This window comes from Bactrocera dorsalis, chromosome 4 (assembly GCF_023373825.1).
Source record: "Bactrocera dorsalis isolate Fly_Bdor chromosome 4, ASM2337382v1, whole genome shotgun sequence".
NCBI classification, from domain to species: Eukaryota; Metazoa; Arthropoda; class Insecta; order Diptera; family Tephritidae; genus Bactrocera; species Bactrocera dorsalis.
The window spans coordinates 37,155,318-37,180,357 of record NC_064306.1 but is presented as its reverse complement, the minus strand read 5'-3'; the positions used below and the strand labels follow the sequence as shown (position 1 = coordinate 37,180,357).

The 25,040-nt window shown below is 36.6% G+C and overlaps 4 protein-coding genes across 8 annotated transcripts in view; 3 read left to right on the top strand and 1 right to left on the bottom strand.

Annotated features, from left to right (window-relative positions):
- Positions 1 to 22,717, top strand: part of LOC105222212 (glutamate--cysteine ligase) — a 44,053-nt gene extending 21,336 nt beyond the window's left edge. Inside the window, exon 5 of the transcript XR_007422638.1 lies at positions 22,632 to 22,717. The gene's annotated coding sequence lies outside the window, so the exon portion shown is untranslated. The remainder of the gene's footprint in view (positions 1 to 22,631) is intronic.
- Positions 1 to 22,717, top strand: part of LOC125778341 (glutamate--cysteine ligase-like) — a 44,053-nt gene extending 21,336 nt beyond the window's left edge. Inside the window, exons 1-5 of one of the 4 annotated variants that reach the window (XM_049455371.1) lie at positions 19,513 to 19,545; positions 20,224 to 21,615; positions 21,736 to 21,933; positions 22,005 to 22,186; positions 22,351 to 22,717. In XM_049455371.1, the coding sequence (XP_049311328.1) occupies positions 19,528 to 19,545; positions 20,224 to 21,615; positions 21,736 to 21,933; positions 22,005 to 22,186; positions 22,351 to 22,534 (1,974 nt within the window). In that variant the 5' untranslated portion in view covers positions 19,513 to 19,527 and the 3' untranslated portion in view covers positions 22,535 to 22,717. Of the gene's footprint in view, positions 1 to 19,512; positions 19,546 to 19,882; positions 19,907 to 20,088; positions 20,112 to 20,223; positions 21,616 to 21,735; positions 21,934 to 22,004; positions 22,187 to 22,350 lie in introns of those variants that run through there. The other 3 variants (XM_049455373.1, XM_049455374.1, XM_049455372.1) reach the window with 3 other exon arrangements.
- On the bottom strand, positions 271 to 24,817 carry LOC105222211 (mediator of RNA polymerase II transcription subunit 10). Of its 2 annotated transcripts, none has more exons than XM_049455376.1 (3): positions 24,569 to 24,817; positions 731 to 756; positions 271 to 669 (listed from the first exon to the last, which is right to left on the bottom strand). In XM_049455376.1, exons 1-3 carry the CDS (start codon positions 24,662 to 24,664, stop codon positions 393 to 395), a joined length of 399 nt encoding a protein of 132 aa, XP_049311333.1. In that variant the 5' UTR covers positions 24,665 to 24,817; the 3' UTR covers positions 271 to 392. The 2 variants fall into 2 exon arrangements, with proteins under 2 accessions (XP_049311333.1, XP_011197739.1); XM_011199437.4 differs by lacking the exons at positions 271 to 669; positions 731 to 756 and adding exons at positions 24,009 to 24,407; positions 24,472 to 24,497 and having other exon boundaries at positions 24,569 to 24,798.
- On the top strand, positions 8,406 to 11,614 carry LOC125778198 (epimerase family protein SDR39U1-like). Its single transcript, XM_049454781.1, is given in 5 exon segments — positions 8,406 to 8,596; positions 8,655 to 9,100; positions 9,191 to 9,321; positions 11,174 to 11,276; positions 11,417 to 11,614. Coding segments are annotated over 5 exon segments (900 nt in total). The 5' UTR covers positions 8,406 to 8,574.
- Positions 24,818 to 25,040: the final 223 nt, after the last annotated feature.

Sequence of the window (25,040 nt, the reverse complement as noted above, 5' to 3'; positions counted from 1 at the left end):
AATGAAAAAAAAAACGTTACTTTCGGTTGCCTCGAAGCTATAATACCCTTTAGAAACAAAATATCCCATACAATAACTGTATTTTCATCGATCAAATTGTATGACAGCTCGTGACCTCCAATCTTAGACCAAGTATCCTCTGGGTATCCAAAGCAAATCCGTTTGAAAGCGAGCTAAAGGGAGAAGGCGAATCACCCCCCTCGAGGGTTGTGTGCTAAATTTGGCACCCACCACGTAACAAAAAACGCCCCCAATGAAGAGATAACAGCCTCGGATTTGTATGCTAAGATTTATTAAAATACTATATCTAAATGTACACACATTTTTTGTTTAACTTATACAAAAATTACAAAGTCGTACGAAGATAACGTCTTCATATGCATTTAATACACTTAAATAGAATCCGGGCGGTATGCTCGATACATATTCATTTCATTCGGAAACGTTTTGAATAACTCTAATAGCATATTGGCCTTAAATTTGCGGTAAGCATCAATTTTGCCTTTAATCTCCTCGTTCTTGGCCAACGCCTTTTCAACGCAATCTTTTGTATATAATTGAGGATTCTTGTCTTGGTCAATGTAATCGAATACTTCGAATGGAACGAAGACATCTTGCACTTGATTTTTGAGCTTATCGATTTCCTGCAGGCCGGTCACTAAACCTTGACTATAGAAAAAGAAAAAACGTTTACATACAATAGATGGTAAGATCAATAAAAATAACTTACATCTTTTGGTTCAGCACATTCTGACCCTACATAACAAAAGGGTAAAGGTTCAGGAGAGCGGCTTTTCCGAAAACGTACACCAATTTTCACGGGAAAGGTCTTAAAATACTCGTTTTTAGTTCTAATTTACGAATATGTTAGGCGCGTGCCTTTAAAATCAGTATTTTCTTTGTTTTTATCAAAAAACATCGTATTTCCCGAAATCAAAAATTCACTTTTGCGCTTTACACGTCTTTAGATGTTAAAATTATACTTTCTATAAGTTATATACACGTAATTATTGATGTTGTTTACTTTTTCAATAAGAGAAATTGTTTTTTTTTGTTATATATTATTTTATTAAAATATGAAAAACTTTACAATCACTTCACTTCAACGAAAATGGCAAGGTATGTTCGAAATAATGGCACAGCTGTTGTAAATTCGAATGGCCACTATTGATTCATGATCGTTTTCGAATTATCGATACTCTCAATATTCGAGGCTGATCAAGAATTGGTAAAAATTGGTAAATTCTTCTTCTTTCTGCAATAATAATAGGGGTATTCTCTTGCTCTTGCAAGATTGCAGATTGCAAAAATACTACACCGAAATATACAAGGGCACGAGAGCACCCATTGCAGAATCTAGTGATATATGAGCGACTGATTCAGTCAATTTATTGTAAATGACTATTGTGCATGTCTATTGTGAATTGGCGCACCTTCTGCATGCATTTTTAACAAAAAAACTGTAACAAAACTTTATAATTTAAATAGAAATTATAAAATCTAATTAAAATTTACCTTTCTCAACAGTTTAACGACGTAATATGTCTTTATGTAAAATGGCAACTACAACACGGTTGCAATTTTATTTTTGCGTGACATTGCACGCTAATATACATGGGTTTTGGTCTGACATATTTCACAGCCCTTGCAAATATTTTTCTGCGTGTGTTTGTTGTTGTGCCGTTGTAAATTTGCAATGCTTGCACCGTGCACCGGGTTTTGCAAGAGCAAGAGAATACCCCTAATGAATTATAAATTTTCCTATTATGTATTTCTCATTTTTACCAATTCTCAATCAGACTCGTATATTGAGAATATCGATATTTTAATTTATTTATATTTTTCCAATTATTATTATTTTTATATTATGTATTTCTCATTTTTACCAATTTTCTTTCAGACTCGAATATTGAGAATATCGATATTTTAATTTCTTTTTATTTTTCCAATTAATAATATTTTTCTTTTATATATTGTTACAAAAGTAGTATTAAGTTGTATTTGTATTGCTATATGCATCCATTATTATGAACAATAGCTGTAGGTATATGGAATAGCATTTGTCTTATTGTAGACATCTGGCGCCGCGGCTGTTTGTTTGTCGAAGCAATAGCTACATCTGGCGCCGCGGCTGTTTGTTTGTCGAAGCAATAGCTACATCTGGCGCCGTATAGCAGTATGTTCTGGTGGTTTCTAGACGCAATATTCTAGAAGGACACACCGGCATCTAGCGACATCTGGCGCCGTATAGCAGTATGTTCTGGTGGTTTCTAGACGCAATATTCTAGAAGGACACATCGACATCTAGCGAGAAGTGCGTGGCTATATAAGCCGTGGCAGCGCCAACGTAATCAATCAGTGCTAAGAGTAAACTGCTATAGTGTAGACGAGTTGTGAAATAAAGAGTTGTTGAATTAAATTAAACAGTGTTGATTTTATTTGTCAATCCAGAGATACGAACCTAACAAAGTAAACTAGCAAGCAGTAAATTCGTAACAATTGGTGTCAGAAGTGGGATTGTCAAATAATCCAAATTCAAGATGGTTAAATTCGGAGAATTGAGAATTCAGCAATTAAAAAAGGAACTGGAGGAGCGTAATTTGCCGATAAGCGGGCAAAAGGCGGATCTGCAGGCACGATTACGTGAAGCAATGGAAGCGGATGGAATTAATGTGGACGAGTTCGAATTTGTTGGGCCAGAAACTTCTACAAAGGTAGAAGAGAAAGTAGAAGAACAACGAACATCATCAAGTGTAGACATGAACACGTTGTTAGTGGCTATTAAGCAAATGGCAGAAAATGTAGTGCAAACAGAAAATCGTCTGGCCGAAAATGCAGTGCAGGCAGAAAATCGTCTGGCACAGCAAATAACGCAAATAGCTGAAAATACATCACAGTTAGAGTCTCGCCTTACACAACAAATAACTGAAAATAATACGCAGTTAGAAAAGCGTTTGGTACAACAGATTACAGAAAGTAATACACAAGTGCAACAGAAAGTTTCAAAATTGGAAGACGAATTAAGCACGTTAAAAAATGACGAAGAAAATTTGAAATCAGAAGTTCTTCATTTGAGTAATCGGATGCGAGAACTGCAACTGCATGGCCCTGCACCATCAACAAATAATCCAAGATTGAAGGCACCCACATTCGATGGAAGTATTCCATTTCAAATTTTCAAACTTCAGTTTGAAAAGACAGCAATGGCCAATAACTGGAATGAAGCGGACAAAGTGGCGTCCTTGTTTGTATCATTGAAAGGACCTGCGGCAGAAATCCTTCAGACTATTCCAGACTGTGAACGGGACAACTATGAGGCATTGATGAGTGCGATAGAAAGACGATATGGTAGTGAGCACCGGAAACAAATATACCAGATCGAACTGCAAAATAGGGGTCAGAAGATGAACGAGTCATTGCAAGAGTTCGCAACTGAAATAGAACGACTGGCTCATTTGGCAAATGCAGATGCACCTGTGGAATACATTGAGAGGGTAAAAATTCAATGTTTCATAAATGGAATTCGTGATGTGGACACCAAACGCGCCACATATGCATTGCCAAAAAGAACGTTTGCTGAAACGGTTTCGCACGCCCTCACACAGGAAACAGCTTCCCTACTAAGTAAACCAGCACACAAAGTACAAAGGGTTGAAATGGAACAACCAGCGCTGATGGAGGAAATATTGAAGACTCTGAAGACAATTGCTGCACCGCGAGTAAATACAACAGGCAGATGTTTCAACTGTGGAAAAGCGGGTCACTTTGCCCGAAATTGCAATATAAAAGTAAACCCATCAAAACGGAAACATCCAACAGATAACGAGGACGGAGCATCCACATCTCACAAGTCGTTAAACTAAAACGGAACAGTTCAAAGGGGCGTGAGCTGGTTCCCACAACTATTTGCCCCGCCATCTCGATATCACAAATAGGTCGCCATGACAACAATCTTACTATCAACGGTATCGTAAATGGACGACGGTCAATGCTTACTTTGGATACTGGTGCCACACATTCAATTATCCGACCGGATGTGGTAAGAGGAACGGTTGAACCATTAGTCGGTTGCAAGCTTCGAACGGCCACCGGAGAGGAAGCAGCTGTCGCGGGAAAAGTGTTTTGCGAAGTGATGATTGGTACCCTGGAAGTTAATCACACCTTCATCGTAGCAGAAATCACGGATGAAATTATAATGGGAGTAGATTTCATGATTGATCACGGGGTTACTTTGGATTTAAACAAGCAAATGCTGTTTTGCCAGGACATGGAGATGCCTATAAACACCGGATATGTGACCAACGTTGAAAGTAAGAGGGTGATTGTTGATGATAATCAGAGTATTCCACCAAAATCTGAGGCGATTGTATGGGCTAAAGTGAATGGAGGAGGTGGGACTGAAGAGTTGTGGATTGTGGAACCAACAAAAATAGATACACCCATATTGGTAGGAAGAACGCTTGTGAAAACTAGAGAAGACGCCACCATTCCGGTCAGAGTAGTGAATGAATTCAACACGCCTATAAGTCTGAAGAAAGGAGCAGTAATTGGACAGTGCCAGAATATAAGTGCAATAGCACGATGCGAACGGTCACAACAGAAGCCTACTATTGAGCCACAGCAGATAAGTCCTACACTCCTAAATAATTTGCTGAACGAACTGCATGGAAATGAAAAATTAAAAGCAGAAAAACTATTAGAAAAATACGCATCCATATTTGCAAACGAAGGAAACACAGGAAGAACCGGCATTGTCAAACATCGCATAAATACTGGAGACGCTAAACCAATCCGACAAGCTCCGCGTAGGGTTCCACTAGCAAAACGTGAAGATGCTAACAAAATTATTGAAGACATGCACAAAAACGGTGTAATCGAACCTTCAATAAGTCCATGGAGCTCACCTATCGTCTTAGTTAAAAAGAAAGATGGTAGCACCCGTTTCTGCGTAGATTATAGGAAGTTGAATGATGTCACAAAGAAAGACAGTTATCCTCTACCGAGAATCGACGATACATTAGACACCTTGTCTGGAGCGAAATGGTTTTCTACATTAGATCTACAAAGTGGATATTGGCAAGTCGAGATTGATGAACGTGACCGCGAAAAGACCGCTTTCAGTATGGGCGACGGGTTATGGGAATTCTCTGTGATGCCATTTGGGTTATGTAATGCGCCTGCAACGTTCGAGCGACTGATGGAACATGTGTTAAAAGGACTCAACTGGAAGACATGTTTGGTGTATCTTGATGACATTATCATCATGGGAAAAAGTTTTGATGATCATCTGAAAAATCTAGAGGAAGTCTTTCAGCGAATAGCATCAGCCGGATTACGCTTGAATCCCAAAAAGTGCTCATTATGGAAGAAGCAGGTCACATATCTCGGACATAAAGTGTCAACTGAGGGGATTCACACCGAGGAAGGAAAAATAAATGCAGTTAAAGATTGGCCTCGACCCACCAACATACATGAACTCCGCAGCTTCCTCGGTTTATGCACGTATTACCGCCGTTTTGTACCTGGATTTGCGAACGTGGCTAGAAGTTTACATGATTTAACAAAGAAGAATCGCCCGTTTGTATGGCAGTTGGAACAAGAAAAAGCGTTTGAGCAGCTTAAAGAACTACTTTGTACGGCGCCGATGTTGGCTTATCCAATACCTGGAAAGAAATTCATCCTGGATACAGATGCGAGCGCTTATGGAATTGGAGGTGTCCTGTCTCAGCTCATCGACGGACAAGAAAGAGTAATTGGGTATTACAGCAGAGTGCTCGGGAAACCAGAGAAAAACTACTGTGTGACGCGAAAAGAACTACTAGCTGTGGTGGAATGTGTAAAACATTTCCACAAGTATTTGTATGGACAACGATTCTTGCTGAGGACTGATCATGCAGCATTAAAATGGTTATTACAGTTTAAGAATCCGGAAGGCCAAATTGCACGATGGATCGAAAGATTACAGAATTACGACTTCGAAACAGAACACCGAAAGGGGATTCACCACAAAAATGCGGATGCATTATCACGTCGCCCTTGTCCACTGGAATGTAAACATTGCTCCAAATCAGAGGGAAAAGAAGGTATAATCGACGTGCGATTACTGAATATAGAACCTGAAGATGATTGGACTCCTCACCGCATCAGAATCAATCAGCTGGAGGACCCTGATCTTGCAAAGCTGATAATGGCCAAAGAAAATGGGGTACGACCACCAAAGGAACAAATAAGTAGCGAGAGTCCAACTGCAAAAGCATATTGGGCCCAATGGAACAGCATAAACCTCGTTAATGGATACCTTCATCGTACCTGGGAAAGCGAAGATGGCAAACAGTCTCGTCTGCTGATCATAGTACCGAAGTCCATGATCCCAAAAGTATTGAAAGAATATCACAATGGACCTAGTGGAGGGCACCTTGGAATTACAAAAACTATAGAGAAGATTAAACAACGGTTCTACTGGATCGGTTGTCGAGATTCCATAGCAGAATGGATAAGTAATTGCGTAGAGTGCATGGCAGCTAAAGGTCCTAAAGCCAAAAGTCGCGGTAGGCTACAACAGTACAACGTGGGGTCACCATTTGAAAGAGTCGCAATGGATGTTGCAGGTCCGTTCCCAACCAGTACGGCCGGAAACAAATATCTACTGGTTGTCATGGACTATTTCAGTAAATGGCCAGAAGTATATGCCTTACCAAACCAGGAAGCGAAGACAGTAGCCGAAGCGTTTGTAGAAAATTGGATAACAAGGTTCGGAGTGCCCGTCGAATTACACTCAGATCAAGGCAGGAATTTCGAATCTTCCATTTTCCAAGAAGTCTGTACATTATTGGGCATCCACAAGACACGGACGACAGCGTTACATCCACAATCAGATGGAATGGTGGAGAGATTCAACCGAACGCTCGAAGAACATCTGCGGAAAATCGTTGATAAAGATCAACGGAATTGGGACAAGTGCATCCAGATGTTCCTGCTGGCGTATCGTTCAGCGAAGCACGAGACAACTGGTTACACGCCAGCAAAGATTATTTTCGGATCTGATCTGCGACTCCCCGCTGATCTTAAGTTTGGAACGAATCCTACAGCTGTAAGAAATGATGGAGATTATTGTTCTGCCTTAAAGGAAGAAATGAATGAATTGCACCTAATGGTAAGACAGCATACGCATCTGATGAGCAATAAGATGAAGGACCGGTTCGATCAAGCGGCAAATTCAAAAGGTTTTGAAGAAGGTGATCTGGTCCTATTGTACAATCCACTTCGAAAGAAAGGCTTGTCCCCGAAACTGCAGTCAGCCTGGGAAGGACCCTATATGGTGATAAAACGACTTAATGACGTGGTATACCGCATACAAAGGAATGGAAAAGCACGATGTAAAATGAAAGTAGTACATTTGGAGAGGCTCGCCCCATTTGGTTCAAGAGGATTTGTGCCTAATCGGGACGATTAGGCTTTAGTGGAGGGCAGTGTTACAAAAGTAGTATTAAGTTGTATTTGTATTGCTATATGCATCCATTATTATGAACAATAGCTGTAGGTATATGGAATAGCATTTGTCTTATTGTAGACATCTGGCGCCGCGGCTGTTTGTTTGTCGAAGCAATAGCTACATCTGGCGCCGCGGCTGTTTGTTTGTCGAAGCAATAGCTACATCTGGCGCCGTATAGCAGTATGTTCTGGTGGTTTCTAGACGCAATATTCTAGAAGGACACACCGGCATCTAGCGACATCTGGCGCCGTATAGCAGTATGTTCTGGTGGTTTCTAGACGCAATATTCTAGAAGGACACATCGACATCTAGCGAGAAGTGCGTGGCTATATAAGCCGTGGCAGCGCCAACGTAATCAATCAGTGCTAAGAGTAAACTGCTATAGTGTAGACGAGTTGTGAAATAAAGAGTTGTTGAATTAAATTAAACAGTGTTGATTTTATTTGTCAATCCAGAGATACGAACCTAACAAAGTAAACTAGCAAGCAGTAAATTCGTAACAATATCTTTCATTTTTGACAATTCTTGTTTAGTCTCGAATATCGAGAGTATCGATATTTCGAACCCGATCACTGTTTGCATCACTAATTCTCAATTGAATTTCGAACAGTGATGCCATTTACAGCGTAGATATTGTGCAAAATCGTAAAATTGTTTATTGTTTTTATTGCAAAAAAACATAAAATTAGATAACGCGCCATACATATTCGTGAATCGGAATTAAAAACGAATTTTTTAAGACATTTCCCGTGAAAATTGGTGTACGTTTTCGGAAAAGCCGCTCTCCTGAACCTTTACAAATAAAATAACTATATATAATTTGCATTGAAAGATATTAAGTACACCAATAAAATACAACAACATTTCAATGCTTTAAACAGCATATAATCATGAAGCTATGAAAAATGTTCCCTGTGGCCTCCATATAGGGAATTGACGTATTTTTCGCGAAATGCATTCAGTGCAATTATTGGGCGTTTTGTTTTGCTCACAACATTCGCTTACGGCACTGAAATTTTCAGTCTCGTGTGAATTTCGTAAATTTACGTAAATTGTAGAACCAAATCGAAATAAATTAAATTATGTCGCGACACGCATTAATCGGTTTGTAGTAACAAAAAATGTTAGATTTTCAGTTTATAACTAAGGACACATTATTTAGGCGGAGGAACGGGATTCATTGGTAAAGGTTTAAACAAACATTTGATCAAAAATGGTTATGATGTCACTGTAATATCCCGAATGCCTGGGCTGAAGCGCATAACCTGGTTGGAATTGGAGCGGAACGGTATACCAAATGGTATTACAGCTGTTGTGAATTTGGCAGGACAAAATGTCTTAGATCCAAGTCGACGCTGGACAGATGGTTTTAAACAAAATGTGTGGACTTCTCGTGTTAACACAAGTGCAGCATTAGTGAAAGCCATTGCAGATGCACCTCAAGTGAAAGCTTTTGTGAATGTATCAGGAGTAAGTCACTATAAACCTGATGATAAGCATATTTATACTGAGAGCGATCCAGTAGAAGGATTTGATTTTATGTCGAAGTTATGCTTAGAGTGGGAGAAAGCAGCAACATTACCAGGGAATGTTAAGCACTGTAGGGGCGTGAGTATTATTAATAATAATAATATTTCAAGGAATTAACTTAATATTATGCATAAATATTTCAATTAAAAATTTATGTAATATTTGTAGGTTAAAATACGTACTGGGGTTGTAATAGGACGAACAGGTGGAATGATTCAGAATATCTGGCTTCCTTTCCAATTGGGTTTAGGCGGTCCTCTAGGCAGTGGAAAACAAATTCTGCCTTGGATTCATTTATATGATTTACGCCAGGGATGGGCACATTTTTAGCCCGCAAAGTTAGCAAAGTGCGCACGGGGGCTAGATGAGGGGAATATCAGCTTACGGAGAGAAGGGCATAACAAGTTGAGAAAAATTGCGAAAAAAATGAATTACATTCCTCCGTAACTTGATGTTCATCGCAGAGTCAGGGATAATGGCAGGGATAAAGGGTTGTTAAACTTATTCCAGTGTGAGAGCGCCTCAAAATAAGCGTTTTTTATAACATTTTCCATTATGGCCAGATCGAACAAAATAAGAATTCTTGGGCATTTTAAATTAAAACACCCAACATTTAGTACGAATAAAAATTACTATGTAGTGGTTATTTAATATATGGAGAAACTATTTAAATCTTTTTAAAGTATATTAGAAGAACTGAATTTTGATCTTTCAATGCCCAATAAAAGGATTTAATCTTGTTAGCTCTCAATCATTAAATGTTTTTAATCATTTTCCATTGAAAACAATACTATGATGCTTCAAATGACAAAACCTTTCATCAAATAACTTTAAAATTCACAAATTTTTTTAATTTTCATTGTTTTTCACTTTTATAAGTGGCCTTAAACGATGCAACAAATCCCTCCGTTTACATATTTTTTTGGTAAGATTTCAATCTGGCCATCGCTCATTTCCAATTGATAAACGTCAAAACCTACTGAACTCGATTAGCTGTCAAATTTCAGTAGGTTTTGACGTTTAGAAATTGTTCTCTCACTTCCAGTGAGAGAGGAGTTAAACATCTCTTTATCTCTGGATAATGGGATGCCCAACTTATTCCAGTGTGAGAGCGCCTCAAAATAAGCGTTTTTTATAACATTTTCCATTATGGCCAGATTGAACAAAATAATAATTTTTGGGCATTTAAATTAAAATACCCAACATTTATTACGATTGCAAATTATTATATATTGGACTTTTAATATATGGCGAAACTACTGAATTCCTTTTTTATGATTTTATGGTATATTAAAATAACTGATTTTCGATCTTTAATACTTAATAAGGCGAATTAAGCCTATTAGTTCTCAATTAATAAATGTTTTTAATCATTTGTAATAGAAAATTAATTATATTATGCATTAAATTACAAAACGTTTCATGAAATATATTTAAATTTCGCATTTTCTTTGATTTTCATTGTTTAAAATTTTTATTAGCGATCTTGAACGGCGGCAACAAATTCCTCCGTTCACATATATTTTTGGTATAATTTCAATCTGGCCGTTCCAGTCATTCCAATTGCAAAACGTCAACACCTACCCAATCCAGTCAACTGTCAAAGTTCGGTAGGTGAGCGGCTCTCACATTTCCAGTGACAGGAGAGTTGGGGATCTCTTTATCTCTGGCAGAGTGGTTGCGGCAATACTGACATTGTACACAAATTTAAGGGTGGAAGTTTACTTCATATCGGAATTGTACAGTTGTGTGAACAAAAAGGGGTAAACATAATTTGCAGAGTTTAGAGTTTCGCATTAAAATTTGTTTTTATTTAGCTTTGCATGGTGGGAAATTTTAATCACTGTTAGGAAAAAATATATATATGTTATGTTATGTATCTAAAAACAATTTTATTTAATAAGAAAACAGCATATTTTAAAACTTCACAACACCTTATGGTTGTTTCTTTTGTTCACACCACTGTACATGTGATAGATCAGTCAATGGTGGTGGAAAATACGTTGCTCTCATTTGTAAATATGGAGTGGTAAAACGTTGCTCTCACTTCCCTCTTCATGTTTGCCCGCGATGATCCCCTCACCTAGCCCTCAAAATGTGCACTCGTGCCCGCACGGGCAAAATGCCACTGAGGGCTCATGTGCCCATCCCTGATTTATGCCAACTAGTACAAAGCAGTATTGAAAATGATAAAATAGAGGGTGTAATGAACGGTGTGGCACCGGAAATTGTAACTAATGGCCAATTTTCAAAGGTAAATTGAACCATAAACTATTTCGTTTAAAAGTAGTAAGTATATAAAACAAAAACAAAAATTAATGCTTAAAAATACATCATATTTTATTTTTATAATTATATAATTAAAAAATTAACATATTTCCATCATATCTTTAGGCCTTTGCTTCCGCTTTACGACGTCCTTGTCTATTCGCAGTACCAGAGTTTGTAGTACAAGCGCTGTTTGGCAAAGACCGTTCTGCATTACTTCTATCCGGCGCTAAGGTTCAACCGAAGAGAACTCTGGAAAGTGGTTTTAAATTTTAGTATCCCACAGCGAAGGAAGCATGTTTAGAAGTTGTTAAGAAAAATTAAATTTCATTAGAAAATACTTAAACCACACATACATATGTACATATGTATATATATATAATTTTTTATTCGAATTGTTTGCTAAGGAAAAATGTGTAGTCTGTACTTAATAACGAAAAATATTTTCATTTTGAATCTCTACTTGCCTGGTAACGCTGTGAATAATTCTGACACGTCAGTTGTCAGCTGTCAATTTAAGCAGAATTTTCTATCGTTTGTACCAGAGAACGTATAATATAGATATGTACATATTGTATGCAGAGCAAGAATGATAGAAACAAGATTGCGCAATGACGAGTTCAAATTTTGTTCGTTCTGCGCATCTACGTCACACGGCTCATAAATTTCGTGAAATAGCTTGAGTAGCAAGTAAACATTGCTTGTTAACAAGAATGTTAGAGTAGTATAGTTTATAGCTGTCAAATTTTTTACTGCGCCGTGTGACGTCAGAATTGTATGTTTAGAATAACGGACCTGCGCAATGCGTAATCACTTTTCTATCATTCTTGTATGCAGAGTCGGTTGCGCAATGTAAATATGCGAATCAGTAAGCGTACATTGAAATTAGCATCATTTTTCTCATTTATCACTGAAAATGCTCAATTCTGCTATTTTCGACGCTCCTGTTAAATATTGGTGAAGTCCACTAATAGAAAATAGTACCCCTGATTTTGAGGTGAAATCCACTAATAGAAAAGAGTACCCCTCCAAAAAATGAAATATCGTAAGTTTGGCAACGCGGTGAACCTTCTCTATATTATACGTTCTCTGCCAATTGTGCGAATAATAAATCAATATAAATCAGTGGTCGGCATTTCTTAGCACAATTGTGCAAACTAACTTCACACGTACGCTTACGCTCTATCCAAGAATGATAGAAAAGAGATTACGCATTGCGCAGGTCCGTTATTCTAAACATACAATTCTGACGTCACACGGCGCAGTAAAAAATTTGACAGCTATAAACTATACTACTCTAACATTCTTGTTAACAAGCAATGTTTACTTGCTACTCAAGCTATTTCACGAAATTTATGAGCCGTGTGACGTAGATGCGCAGAACGAACAAAATTTGAACTCGTCATTGCGCAATCTTGTTTCTATCATTCTTGCCTTAACACAGCTGATTTGCCTGTCAGCAATTTGCCTTCACGACACGTGCATTTTTGACCGCTGCGTCTCGCGAACCTATATTTTTTTGCAACTGACATCATTTCCGTTTAGCTGCAATTGTAAGTTTTTGAAGATAACAATAAATTAATTTATTAAAATGTGTTATAAACTACAATAAATATACTAAAAAGTGGTGTTAATCATTTGAAACAAAAGCTTTTGCACTGTTCGACTGACAGGAGATATTCGGTCTTAAAGTTCAAAAATTCGCAAAATTGGACCATTTCAAGGAGCTATTTCACCACATTAAACACACTTTTTTCACATTTTTCACATCAAATTAATTAAATTGCACTATAATCTTTTAAAAAAACTTATATTTTACTCTTTTAGCACGTTTTTTACCCAAAAAATCTTTATTTTAAAAATCACATTTTACACTTGTGTGAACCTCATTTGTTTACCAAAAATTACGACGAAATGGAGCGCTGCCATGTGATGATAAGGCAATTCGCTGAAATTCCTATTTTTGGCAAAAATTCCTCTATTCATGCATATGAATATTTTCTTTTTTAAATTTATTGAGCAAATAAGTAATATTGCATACATGTATTAGTAATATTATACAATAATATTATATAATAATATTACGTAATAAAGTGTGAAGTGTACAGTACAGTACGAAAACTCTAATTTTATTTCAATATGTGTGCATGATAACCAAAAAATATAACCACTTCATACCCAAAACTCATATTTTAAATATAATAATATATATATCGTCGCTTAAAATACAAACCAATGTATCATCAAAAATAAATGGAAATCGCTGACTGATATAATAATCAAAATTTATCCATTTCATAACGAAAACTTAAATTTTATTTCAATATTGGATATAAAGTGGTTATATTTTTTGGTTATTATGCACTCATATTGAAATAAAATTTGAGTTTTCGTTACAAAATGGATAAATTTTGATTATTATATCAGTCAGCGATTTCCATTTATTTTTGATGATAGGATAGAGACAATAGAATAAATTGAGGTAAGCACTGCGACCTTGGGTCTATTGTGCCCTCTCCTGACTCACTGCAACTCACCAAGCCCCAACAATTCGATGAATTTTAGCATTTTACTGGGAGCTAGTGAGTCGATGTGATCCCTATCCGGAAATGTAGTTCCAAGGGCCTTAGACCTGCGTCTGCAGACTGCAATGCAATCGATCAGCAGGTGCTCCGGGGTTTCAGGTACCCTGTCGCAGAACCGGCAGTTAGAGCAAGAGGCAAGTCCTAAGTTGTACATATGCCTTTTCAACTTGCAGTGGCCGGTGTAGAATGCGACCAGGAGCCTGAGCTTGATCCTTGGGAGGTTGATTATTGATTTAAACCTTTTGAGGTTGTACCCCCCTATCAGCAGCTTTGCATGCCGCATGCCATGCGCCCGTTGCCAATGACCTTCTCTGCCCTCTCTTTCCTCTTTGCGGAGCAGCTCCTTTATCGTATGGGGGCCCACCCCGGTAAATGGTTCGGGCCCTACCATACTTGTGGAGGCTGCTGAGCGGGCGAGCTCGTCAGCCAGTTCATTTCCGGCTATGCCTCTATGACCAGGTACCCAAACTAGGTGCACCTGATTCAATTCCGCTAGGCTGTTTAGCCGTTCTCTACACTCCTGTATTTTTGATGATACATTGGTTTGTATTTTAGGCGACGATATATATATTATTATATTTAAAATATGAGTTTTGGGTATGAAGTGGTTATATTTTTTGGTTATCATGCACACATATTGAAATAAAATTAGAGTTTTCGTACTGTACTTTATACTTCACACTTTATTACGTAATATTATTATATAATATTATTGTATAATATTACTAATACATGTATGCAATATTACATATTAGCTCAATAAATTTAAAAAAGAAAATATTCATATGCATGAATAGAGGAATTTTTGCCAAAAATAGGAATTTCAGCGAATTGCCTTATCATCACATGGCAGCGCTCCATTTCGTCGCAATTTTTGGTAAACAAATGAGGTTCACACAAGTGTAAAATGTGATTTTTAAAATAAAGATTTTTTGGGTAAAAAACGTACTAAAAGAGTAAAATATAAGTTTTTTTAAAAGATTATAGTGCAATTTAATTAATTTGATGTGAAAAATGTGAAAAAAGTGTGTTTAATGTGGTGAAATAGCTCCTTGAAATGGTCCAATTTTGCGAATTTTTGAACTTTAAGACCGAATATCTCCTAAACTAAGCGTTTGCGGATCCTCTTTCCAACGGTACCTTTAAATCGCGGCGCCAAAGAAATCGGAATTGTGCCCAAACTCATAACTCTCTAACCTCACATTTATTTATGTTTCTTATCAAGAAGTTTTGCTGAAAATTCCGTACCATTTTTTTTCAATTATTGAGTAATTTTGGGTTTTTTCTTCTGGAATTGCATTAGTAATTGATATCTGGAAGTTGCTATTGTTCTAACGCCAAGCTCAACTGTTGTGGGTACGGATGTGGAGAAATTTTTGAGTTTTATTAAAAATTCTATAATAAATTTTGCAAGTCAAATTTATTTCAAACATTTTATATAGCAACGTTGCTAAGTATCCTAATCAGCGATGAGATTATACAAATATTTTTTTGTTGTGCAAATTTTATGCTTTATTATTCAATCAAATATATTTTATTTGAATATATTGAGTAGTCGAAAAAGTCTTTGCGTATTTCTTATCAAACTTCAACTCTTTTTTGTATTTATGCTAATAAATAAATACAAAAATATGTATCATTTTGATCCACCACTGTTTGCTATTTTTCCGCTAGCGACATTATTCCATCACTGTAAATCGAAATTTCAAAATTTCCAGAACGGAAGCGAGCAAACCATTGTTGTGCTACACGAACTGATACAGCATCGTCTCCGTAAACTTCACAAATTTCATTGATGGCTTTTCGTTCAGTAAACACACCTACCAACATTGTAAAAATAGATGAACTCGGTTGATAGCCCCACCCACCCACGGTTCTATTAAAAACAGCTAAAAGCGCAATCAATCAATAAATGAAATTGTCAAAAACATAAAAGTTTGCACTCGAGATCATAGGACCGGTTTTTATACGAGCCGCTGTCAAAATTTAAAGATAGGCGTTGCACTGCCCACATTTATGTTAAAAGCTATATCTCGGAACCCGCTGGACTGATTTCTAGCAAATTCGACAAATAGCTTCATCTTCACATTTCTATTTTTCAGTGTAAAATTGAGAGAATCGGAATACAACTAAGCATCAAAACAAAATTTTAAATTCCAACTGATTCCAGTACTCAATTTAAGCACCGTTAGAAATAACGAGATACAACTTTGTACGACAAGTGTCTTTGAAGTATATAAACTCAACATCCACATCGGGTCAAAACTGTTGAAAGCCTCAGGTACCTAATATATGGACACCAGTTCCTATCCGTTCCCACGACAGTCGAGTCTACGTAACCGGAACGGACCCTGATTTTGATCCGACCAAGGACTCTTGACTCGGTAGAATTCTGCCGCTACAACAACTACAGTTCCTATTTCGAACTTTTTATTGAAAATATAGGTCAATTTGTGAGATATGTACTTATTTGATAGAACGCGAAATTTTTTCGAGGTTATACAAATTTTTTCGTCAGCTTTTAAGATACCGTACGAAATTTAATACATACAGTGCATTTTGATATTCTGTTGATCATTGATCGGAATCAGCCAGATCGGAGAACAATATCACTTATCTTGTGTACAACAGATTATTCAGATTTTTTAAACTTTGCCTTAAAAATCGCTGGCTCGAAAGTGGTTTTAGACTCATAGGCTCTTAGCCAAAGTTGGTCAAAAAGATCCGTACAACATTTCCCGCATACGCGATTTTCTAAAAAAAAATTGACCCGCTCTAATGTACTTATATAAATGCATTTATTTATAGAGGTCAATGAGACGTGTTTTCTTATCATAAATTCGATCGTTAAGGAACAGAAAAGACGGTTAATTATACTTTAGTAGTATAAGTAAATATTTACGGTCGTATGTCAAATACCTAAATTAAAAACAAGAATAAATGTAAAGTTCGGTTGCACTGAAGCTATAATATCCCGCACAAATAAAAATGATTCCCAAGAACTGTATTTCGTTCGTTGAGTTTTATGGCAGCTATAAGCTATAGATATCGTCGATATCATTTTTGACAAATGTGTAGCTTCTTGGCAAGATAAGGTGTGCAAACTTAAGACTGATATCTCAAAAACCGCTATATGCTTTAGTTATCGCCGATATCATTTTTGACGAATGTATATGTAGCTTCTTGAGGAGATAAGGTGTGCAAAACTTCAGACAGATATCTCAAAAACCGGGAGATAAGTTCGCGTATATACAGACGGACAGATATGTATATGGTCATAACTAAATCGACTCTGCTCGTTATGCTTATACATATGTATATTTTATAGGCTGTCCGACGTTTCGCTCTGCGTGTTAAAATCGCGACAATTTTAAAATATTCTATTTAGGTCTTAAATACGCTGCATGGAACCTCAGTGATTGTGTTCGCCTTATACTCAAGACTGTACTATCAGTCTGCTTGAACCTCATGCCAGCTGCATATGAGTGTACATTTGTATTTTTGTATGTATGTCGCATACAATTAGACAATTTTCTTTTCGATATTGTCGATTCGTTGAGTCGCTATTTCAGCAAATTAATTGAACTATGTACACACGTATGTATGTAAATTTAATAAGAATGTGTGCATATGTATGTATGTACACATTTTTAGTATTCTCTTATGGAATCTGGCAGTATATTGTTGTTCCGGAACATTAATTATTGCGGAAGAATATGCTAATATATACATGTACATACATATATATTGTTACGAATTTACTCTTGCTAGTTTACTTTGTTAGGTTCGTATCTCTGGATTGACAAATAAAATCAACACTGTTTAATTTAATTCAACAACTCTTTATTTCACAACTCGTCTACACTATAGCAGTTTACTCTTAGCACTGATTGATTACGTTGGCGCTGCCACGGCTTATATAGCCACGCACTTCTCGCTGATGCCGACGTGTCCTTCTAGAATATCGCGTCTGGAAATTACCAGAACATACGGCTATACGGCGCCAGACGTAAGCAGACAGTCGCGGCGCCAGACTCAGCAATTGTTTACCTATACAAGCAGACAGTGCGGCGCCAGATGTCTACAACAAGACAAATGCTATTCCATATACCTACAGCTATTGTTCATAATCAGGGATGCATATAGCAATACAAATAAAACTTAATACTACTTTTTGTAACAATATTTTATAATTATGTAGTAACAATTTTTCGCAATGTGGCGGGAATTGTGCCGTAATCGCAAGTTTTTTTTAAACGTCTGTTTTATTTACGGCGGCAACTGCACAAAATCTGTCATTTCTATTTCACCAATATAGACAGCTACAACAGCAAATCACATGTCATTAATTGTATTTGACGCTCGGCTGATTTAAAATTATCATTTTACAATGTTCAAATGATATTATCAAATAATTTATTTCTCAACAGTAAATTGTTCTTTATGCAAATAAAACAAAATTGACTAATTAACGTTTGCTGCATGTGTTGTACTTGTAATTCTTATCATACTGAAACACATCAATCATACAAAGCAATAGTGTGCATACATATTTCTAAATATATCTACATACATATGTATGTGTATGCATGCTATTCAAGGTCATGCGCATATGTGTATGTATGCAGATAATAATAGTCACCCTATAATTGAACCTAACAATTTTGAATTGATTAAATACTTGTTCCATTAGCGCCAAAACTGGTTGGCTTTGGGCATGTGCGTAGTATTAACCGTTAATTGCAGATCTAATCGACCTTTCAAAACCCTAACTGATGTGATATTAAGCACCACTAACTACTTACATATGTATGTACATACATACATAGTACAAACATATGTCAAAACATACATACATACATATTTATGACTTGCAAAATATTTCAACTCAATAAGGCCGCTCAAATCAGCCAAATTTAAAATTATGTTATAGTTAATAATTAAAACGTAGTAAAGATACCTCTTTCGTATTTTCTTTTAGTAACAAATAATTTTATAGAAAAACACCAGATACATACATATGTAGTACATATGTATACATTTGTCGCATGTCATAAAGAAAGTAAATACACTTATTCAAATACGTAACGGATATCAACAATTGTTTTGTTGTTTACTTCAAAATTAAAGTTATTAAAAAATAAATAAATATTTGCTAATTTTTATGTTTGTTTCTTCCTTTTTTGTGACGCTAGTGACAAAGTGCGAAGCCAAACAATTGTTAGTTTGACTATAATTTTAATGTAAATGTTTTTTATGTTTTTGTTTTTTTCAAATCGATGTCTCAAATAGTTTTTGACTGAGAGTCCTCTGTTTTACCATAACAGCTCCATCATTTTATATTTAAAAATTTCGCTGCTTCTTGAATCATATATAAATATATATATATATATAACACGTTTTTTTTGCAAGTGAAATAATAAGCCCTTACTAACCGCTTTCAACGAAAATACACTTCATAAATTATATGCCGGGCATGGATTTACACTAAAACGCACTCGCAGTGTTACTCATACGTATGGGCATACATAAGCAAACGTAGTCGTTGTCAATGATGTATTTATTGTTCCGCTTAAAACGTAATCGGTATTTATTTATTTGTTTAGTTCTCATGAATACGCCAAGCTCTTCCGATGCTGAAACTTAACTTCCATGCACACCAAGAGCTTTGTATGTATGCATATGGCGTTATGCACTTTACACGCACCAGTTGAGCCGCATTGACTTTGAGGCAGTTTTGGTGTTGACTATAAATAAGAGTTCGTCTGTATAACAATAATCGCTAACGCTGCTAACTCCATCGCCTTTTCTAATGTAACAATGGAATTTTGCAAGCGGCTCGCGTGCAATTTTTCTGCAATTAAATCAATTATAGTACATATGTACATATTTAGGTACATATGTATGTATGCGAGATGTATTTGTGTGCATAAAAGCGAGTGCTTTAGTGTAAATGATCGCTGTTTTGGTCGCTGGTTTTTCCATATGTCCGAGCGGAAACTAGTTTCTAATTTTCTTCTATCAAATAAAAGTATAGAGCATGTGATTGTTTATAGTATATTGTACCATATAATTGTATATGTAAACAAAATATGTGTTTATACACTTGCCGCAGTAGCAGCTTCACGGAATTGTAGATATCACATTCTTGTTTTCCTATTCCTGCGCCACTGTTGCAAATTTCCTTAATAGCAAACTGAGCTCTGAGCTGAGTGTGCATTTTTGCAAACATCCATGTAGAGTCTTAGCTAGATTTATGCATACATACACACATATATGTACATGTAGTATATATGCCTGCATATAACAAATTCTAATAACTATAATGTATTTTAACGTTTCTTGCAGTTATTCACATCTAAAATGGGTTTACTCAGCGAAGGCAGTCCACTCTCATGGGAGGAAACCAAAAAATTAGCCAATCATGTGCGTGAACATGGCATCACGCAGTTTATAAATCTCTATCACAGGCTAAAGGATCGCACTGGCGACATACTCAAGTGGGGTGATGAGGTTGAATATATAATCGTCAAGTTTGACGATGAGAATCGCGTTGCACGTGTCTCACTGAAAGCGCCAGAGCTGCTAAATTACCTTAATGAAAAAGAGTTAGCCGATCCCAAGGGCGTCAAATCGTTGTGGCGCCCCGAATATGGTGCTTACATGATCGAGGGTACACCAGGTAGGCCGTTTGGTGGCCTGATGGCACACTTCAACCTCGTGGAGGCGAATATGCGTTACCGACGTGAAGAGGTCACAGAAATACTGGACAAAGATGAGTGTGTCATGTCCATAACGAATTTTCCACGTTTGGGCGCACCAGAATTCACACATCCCATCTACTATCCAAATCCGGACGATCCGAATAGCTCGGATAAATCGCTATATTTCCCAGATGAAGCCATATTTCCAGCACATCCACGCTTCAAAACGGTAACACGTAATGTACGTAAACGACGTGGCGAGAAAGTCGCCATCAAATTAAAAGTTTTCAAAGATATAAACACCAAACTACCCGTAGAGGGTGCACCCAAGGGTGAACCCGATGTCGTTGCACTCGACGCCATGGGCTTCGGTATGGGCTGTTGTTGTCTGCAACTTACATTCCAGGCCTGTAACATCAATGAGGCACGCAAATTGTATGATCAATTGGCGCCATTGTGCCCCATTATGTTAGCACTTACAGCAGCATCGCCTATATATCGTGGCTATTTAACCGAATCCGACTGTCGTTGGAATGTGATAAGCTCCTCAGTAGACTGCCGCACCGAGGAGGAGCGTGGTCTACGGCCACTAAGTGAAAATAAGTTCCGTATTGCAAAATCGAGATATGATTCGATCGATTCATATCTATCACCAGAGGGTGCCGCATACAACGACGTACCGCTCACATACGACGAACAAGATTACAAGCGTCTACGCGATGGTGGCATTGATCCGCTATTGGCGCAGCATGTAGCACACTTGTTCATACGCGATACGGTTTCATTGTTTAGTGAGAAAATCGATCAAAATGACGAAGAGGACACGGATCACTTTGAGAATATACAATCCACCAATTGGCAGACAATGCGCTTCAAGCCGCCACCGCCGAATTCATCGATCGGCTGGCGCGTGGAGTTCCGGCCATGCGAGGCGCAGATAAGTGACTTTGAAAATGCTGCCATTGTTTGCTTTGTCGTGCTGCTGACACGAGTGATACTATCGTATCAGTTAAATTTCCTGATCCCCATTAGTAAGGTGAGCGAGCGATAATAATATATGTATGCACATACATATGTATGTATGTATATAATGGAAGAAATAACATGTTTGTAATGAATTGTGATTAAACTAAACGTAAATATCAATTGTTTTCAGGTTGATGAAAACATGCAAACTGCTCAGAAGCGTGACGCTTGTCGCAAAGAAAAATTCTGGTTCCGCAAAACTTCTAAAAAGAGTTGCTACATAAATGGCAACGGCGTTAATGGCGTACACAACGGTACTAAGGAGAATGGCGAAACCAATCATGAGGAATACGAATTGTTGACAGTTGGCGAAATTTTCAATGGCAAGGTAAGCTGAAATTGTGCACTAACGTACAACAGCAATAAATTAATTTAAATTATACATATATCTTGTTGCAGGCTGACACTTTCCCTGGTCTCGTGCCGCTCATTCGCAGCTATTTGCAGTCAATGGAAGTTGATCCTGACACTCATTGCACAATTGAGCAGTATTTACGCTTTATAGAGAAGCGTGCTTCTGGTGAGCTGGTCACAACTGCTACTTGGATGCGCGAGCAAGTGCTAAATCATCCAGATTATAAGTGAGTATATAATTTCCATTTTAAGTAAATTTAAACTTGCAATAGAAGACTTTGTGATTGTAGTTTTCTCTTTAGTCAAATTAAAAAAAAAAAACACATCACAATAAACTCCCATAAAAACATTATTATCAATTTCCGTCTAAATATGTATTTTCCTCTTGCAGACAAGACTCTGTTGTAAGCGATCGCATCAACTACGATTTGCTCAAGCGAATCAAGGACATTCAGGAGGGCAAAGTGATCGAACCCACATTACTCGGTAAAGGCAATCATTCCAAAACGAAAGATTCGCTGCCGCCCGCACTGCAGAAGCAGTTGGCAATGAATGGCTGCTGCGAGAATAAATGACCACCCAATGCGCAGGCGCAAACTATAATTGGGCAATGTGATCAGCAGTAAATTTTTTTATTAAATGCGTATAAGTAAAAGAAATATGATGCTATAGGTTTATGATGATGACGAAACTTTTTTACCCATCGTCGATGCTGCAAATTGAATGTTTTTTGTTATACTTAAAAAAATATATACATAATTAATGAAACAAAAAAATAGTTGAAAAACTTTTGAAAGTAATTGATTTAACCGAAAGCCTTATGGCTAATAAATAAATAAATTTTATTTGATATCTAAATAAAACAAAAAAACCGTAATAAACTATGTGCAACCATATAGCGTATGTATGGCCGGGTGTAAAATTTACTGTTTTGAGATTGTTGATTAATCCACAAATAAAAATATATGCAATTTTTTGACTTATTCAAAGTGGATTTATGTTCAATGTTATTGTATCTCCTCTCTTTGAAATACGTATGTTGTGAAAAAAATAACTAAAACTGTAACTGTTTGTGAGCACTGGAAATTTTTAGAAATGATTATTCAAAGCCAATGTAGAAACGATTATTTATATATTTACAAAATCTCCTATTATAAGCTATTTAATTACATACTTAATAATGCATTTAAGCTTTACCTACATGATTAATTATTGCAAATATTAAAAAAACAGAAAACAGTGAAATTATTCCTGATTACAACAAACAATCTGACAGATGTATTTTATTATTATTCGAAACCGAATTCAAATCACATCGTGCTTTAGTTCTTTTGAAGAGAAGAAAATTTTAAACAGGTATTATGAAAACTAAAAACCAAAAACTGTAACAACAAATCAAAAGTATAAATCTTATTAAACGTTATCACAAACCAGCCAAAATAAGCATGTTTCATTCTTGAATGAAAAAAAAGTGATTTTTGTTGTATATCAAACGTAACAAAAAATCTCTAATTACGGTTCGATTAGCGTTCCCACGAAAGTCGGATCTTCGTAAAACAAGAGAAACAGCAAACAAAAAAAAACGTGAACTTCGGATCCGTGGAAGTGGTTACAAATGATGCTTTTATATATGGCTCAAGCAGCTCACGACTTAGACCAAGTATCCTCTGGGTAGCCTAAGATCATACGAAAAGTGAAACAAGAAAGACAGCAAAGAACAAATGAAAAAACGTTAGTTTCGGTTGCCTCGAAGCTGTAATACCCTTCACAAACAAAATATTCCATACAAGAGCTGTATTTTCATCGATCAATTTATGTGACACCTATCTGAACGCCATTCACTTGGAAGTGGCCACAAACGATGCTTTTACATATGGCTCAATCAGCTCGTGACCTTTAATCTTAGACCAAGTAGCCTCTGGGTATCCAAAGCAAATCGGTTTGAAGACGAGCTAAAGTTAGAAGGCGAACCGTCCCTCTCTAGGGCTATGCGCTGGATTTGTGACCCGCCACGTAAAAAACGCCCTGAATGGAAAGGTAACGACAGCCTCGGATTTGTATGCTAAGATTTATTAAAATACTATATCTAAATGTACACACATTTTTTGTTAAACTTATACAAAAATTACAAAGTCGTACGAAGATAACGTCTTCATATGCATTTAATTCACTTAAATAGAATCCGGGCGGTATGCACGATACATATTCATTTCATTTGGAAACGTTTTGAATAACTCTAATAGCATATTGGCCTTAAATTTGCGGTAAGCATCAATTTTGCCTTTAACCTCCTCGTTCTTGGCCAACGCCTTTTCAACGCAATCTTTTGTATATAATTGAGGATTTTTGTCTTGGTCAATATAATCGAATACTTCGAATGGAACGAAAACATCTTGCACTTGATTTTTGAGCTTATCGATTTCCTGCAGACCAGTCACTAAACCTTGACTATAGAAAACAAAGAAAAAACGTTTACATACAATAGATCGTAATATCAATCAAACTAACTTACATCTTTTGGTTGAGCACATTCTGACCCTACATAACAAAAGTAAAAATTGTTGAATATAGTGTATACGGTAGACAGTAGTTTGTAATCTTTGACGTACCTGTGGCTGGAAGTCGCTTACAATAATCCGTATCTGGCGGACATTTTCAATAAACATCTCCAACTGAGTTTCAAGATTTTCTAGTGGAGCAGACATTTCACAACAGGAACAAAGTTTTTAGCAATTTAATATAAGAAGAAAATTAAGATTTAGATCACGAAATTGTAATTTGACTTTTAGAAAATAATATGAGATATGTTTGCGCCGAATTAAGAAATAAAGCAAATGCAAAAATATTTGACAGCTTAGTGGGTTAGTTGCCGGATGGTATTCATTACTCATGGTTGCCGTATGTAATATATTAGCATGCAAAACAAATTTCATTGAGAATTATAAAATTTAGTATCTGTTAATAACATAAAATGACTATATATGATTTGCTTTGAAAGATATTAAGTACATCAATAAAATACAACAACAGTTCAATGCTTTAAACAGCATATAATCATGAAGCTATAAAAAATGTTCCGTG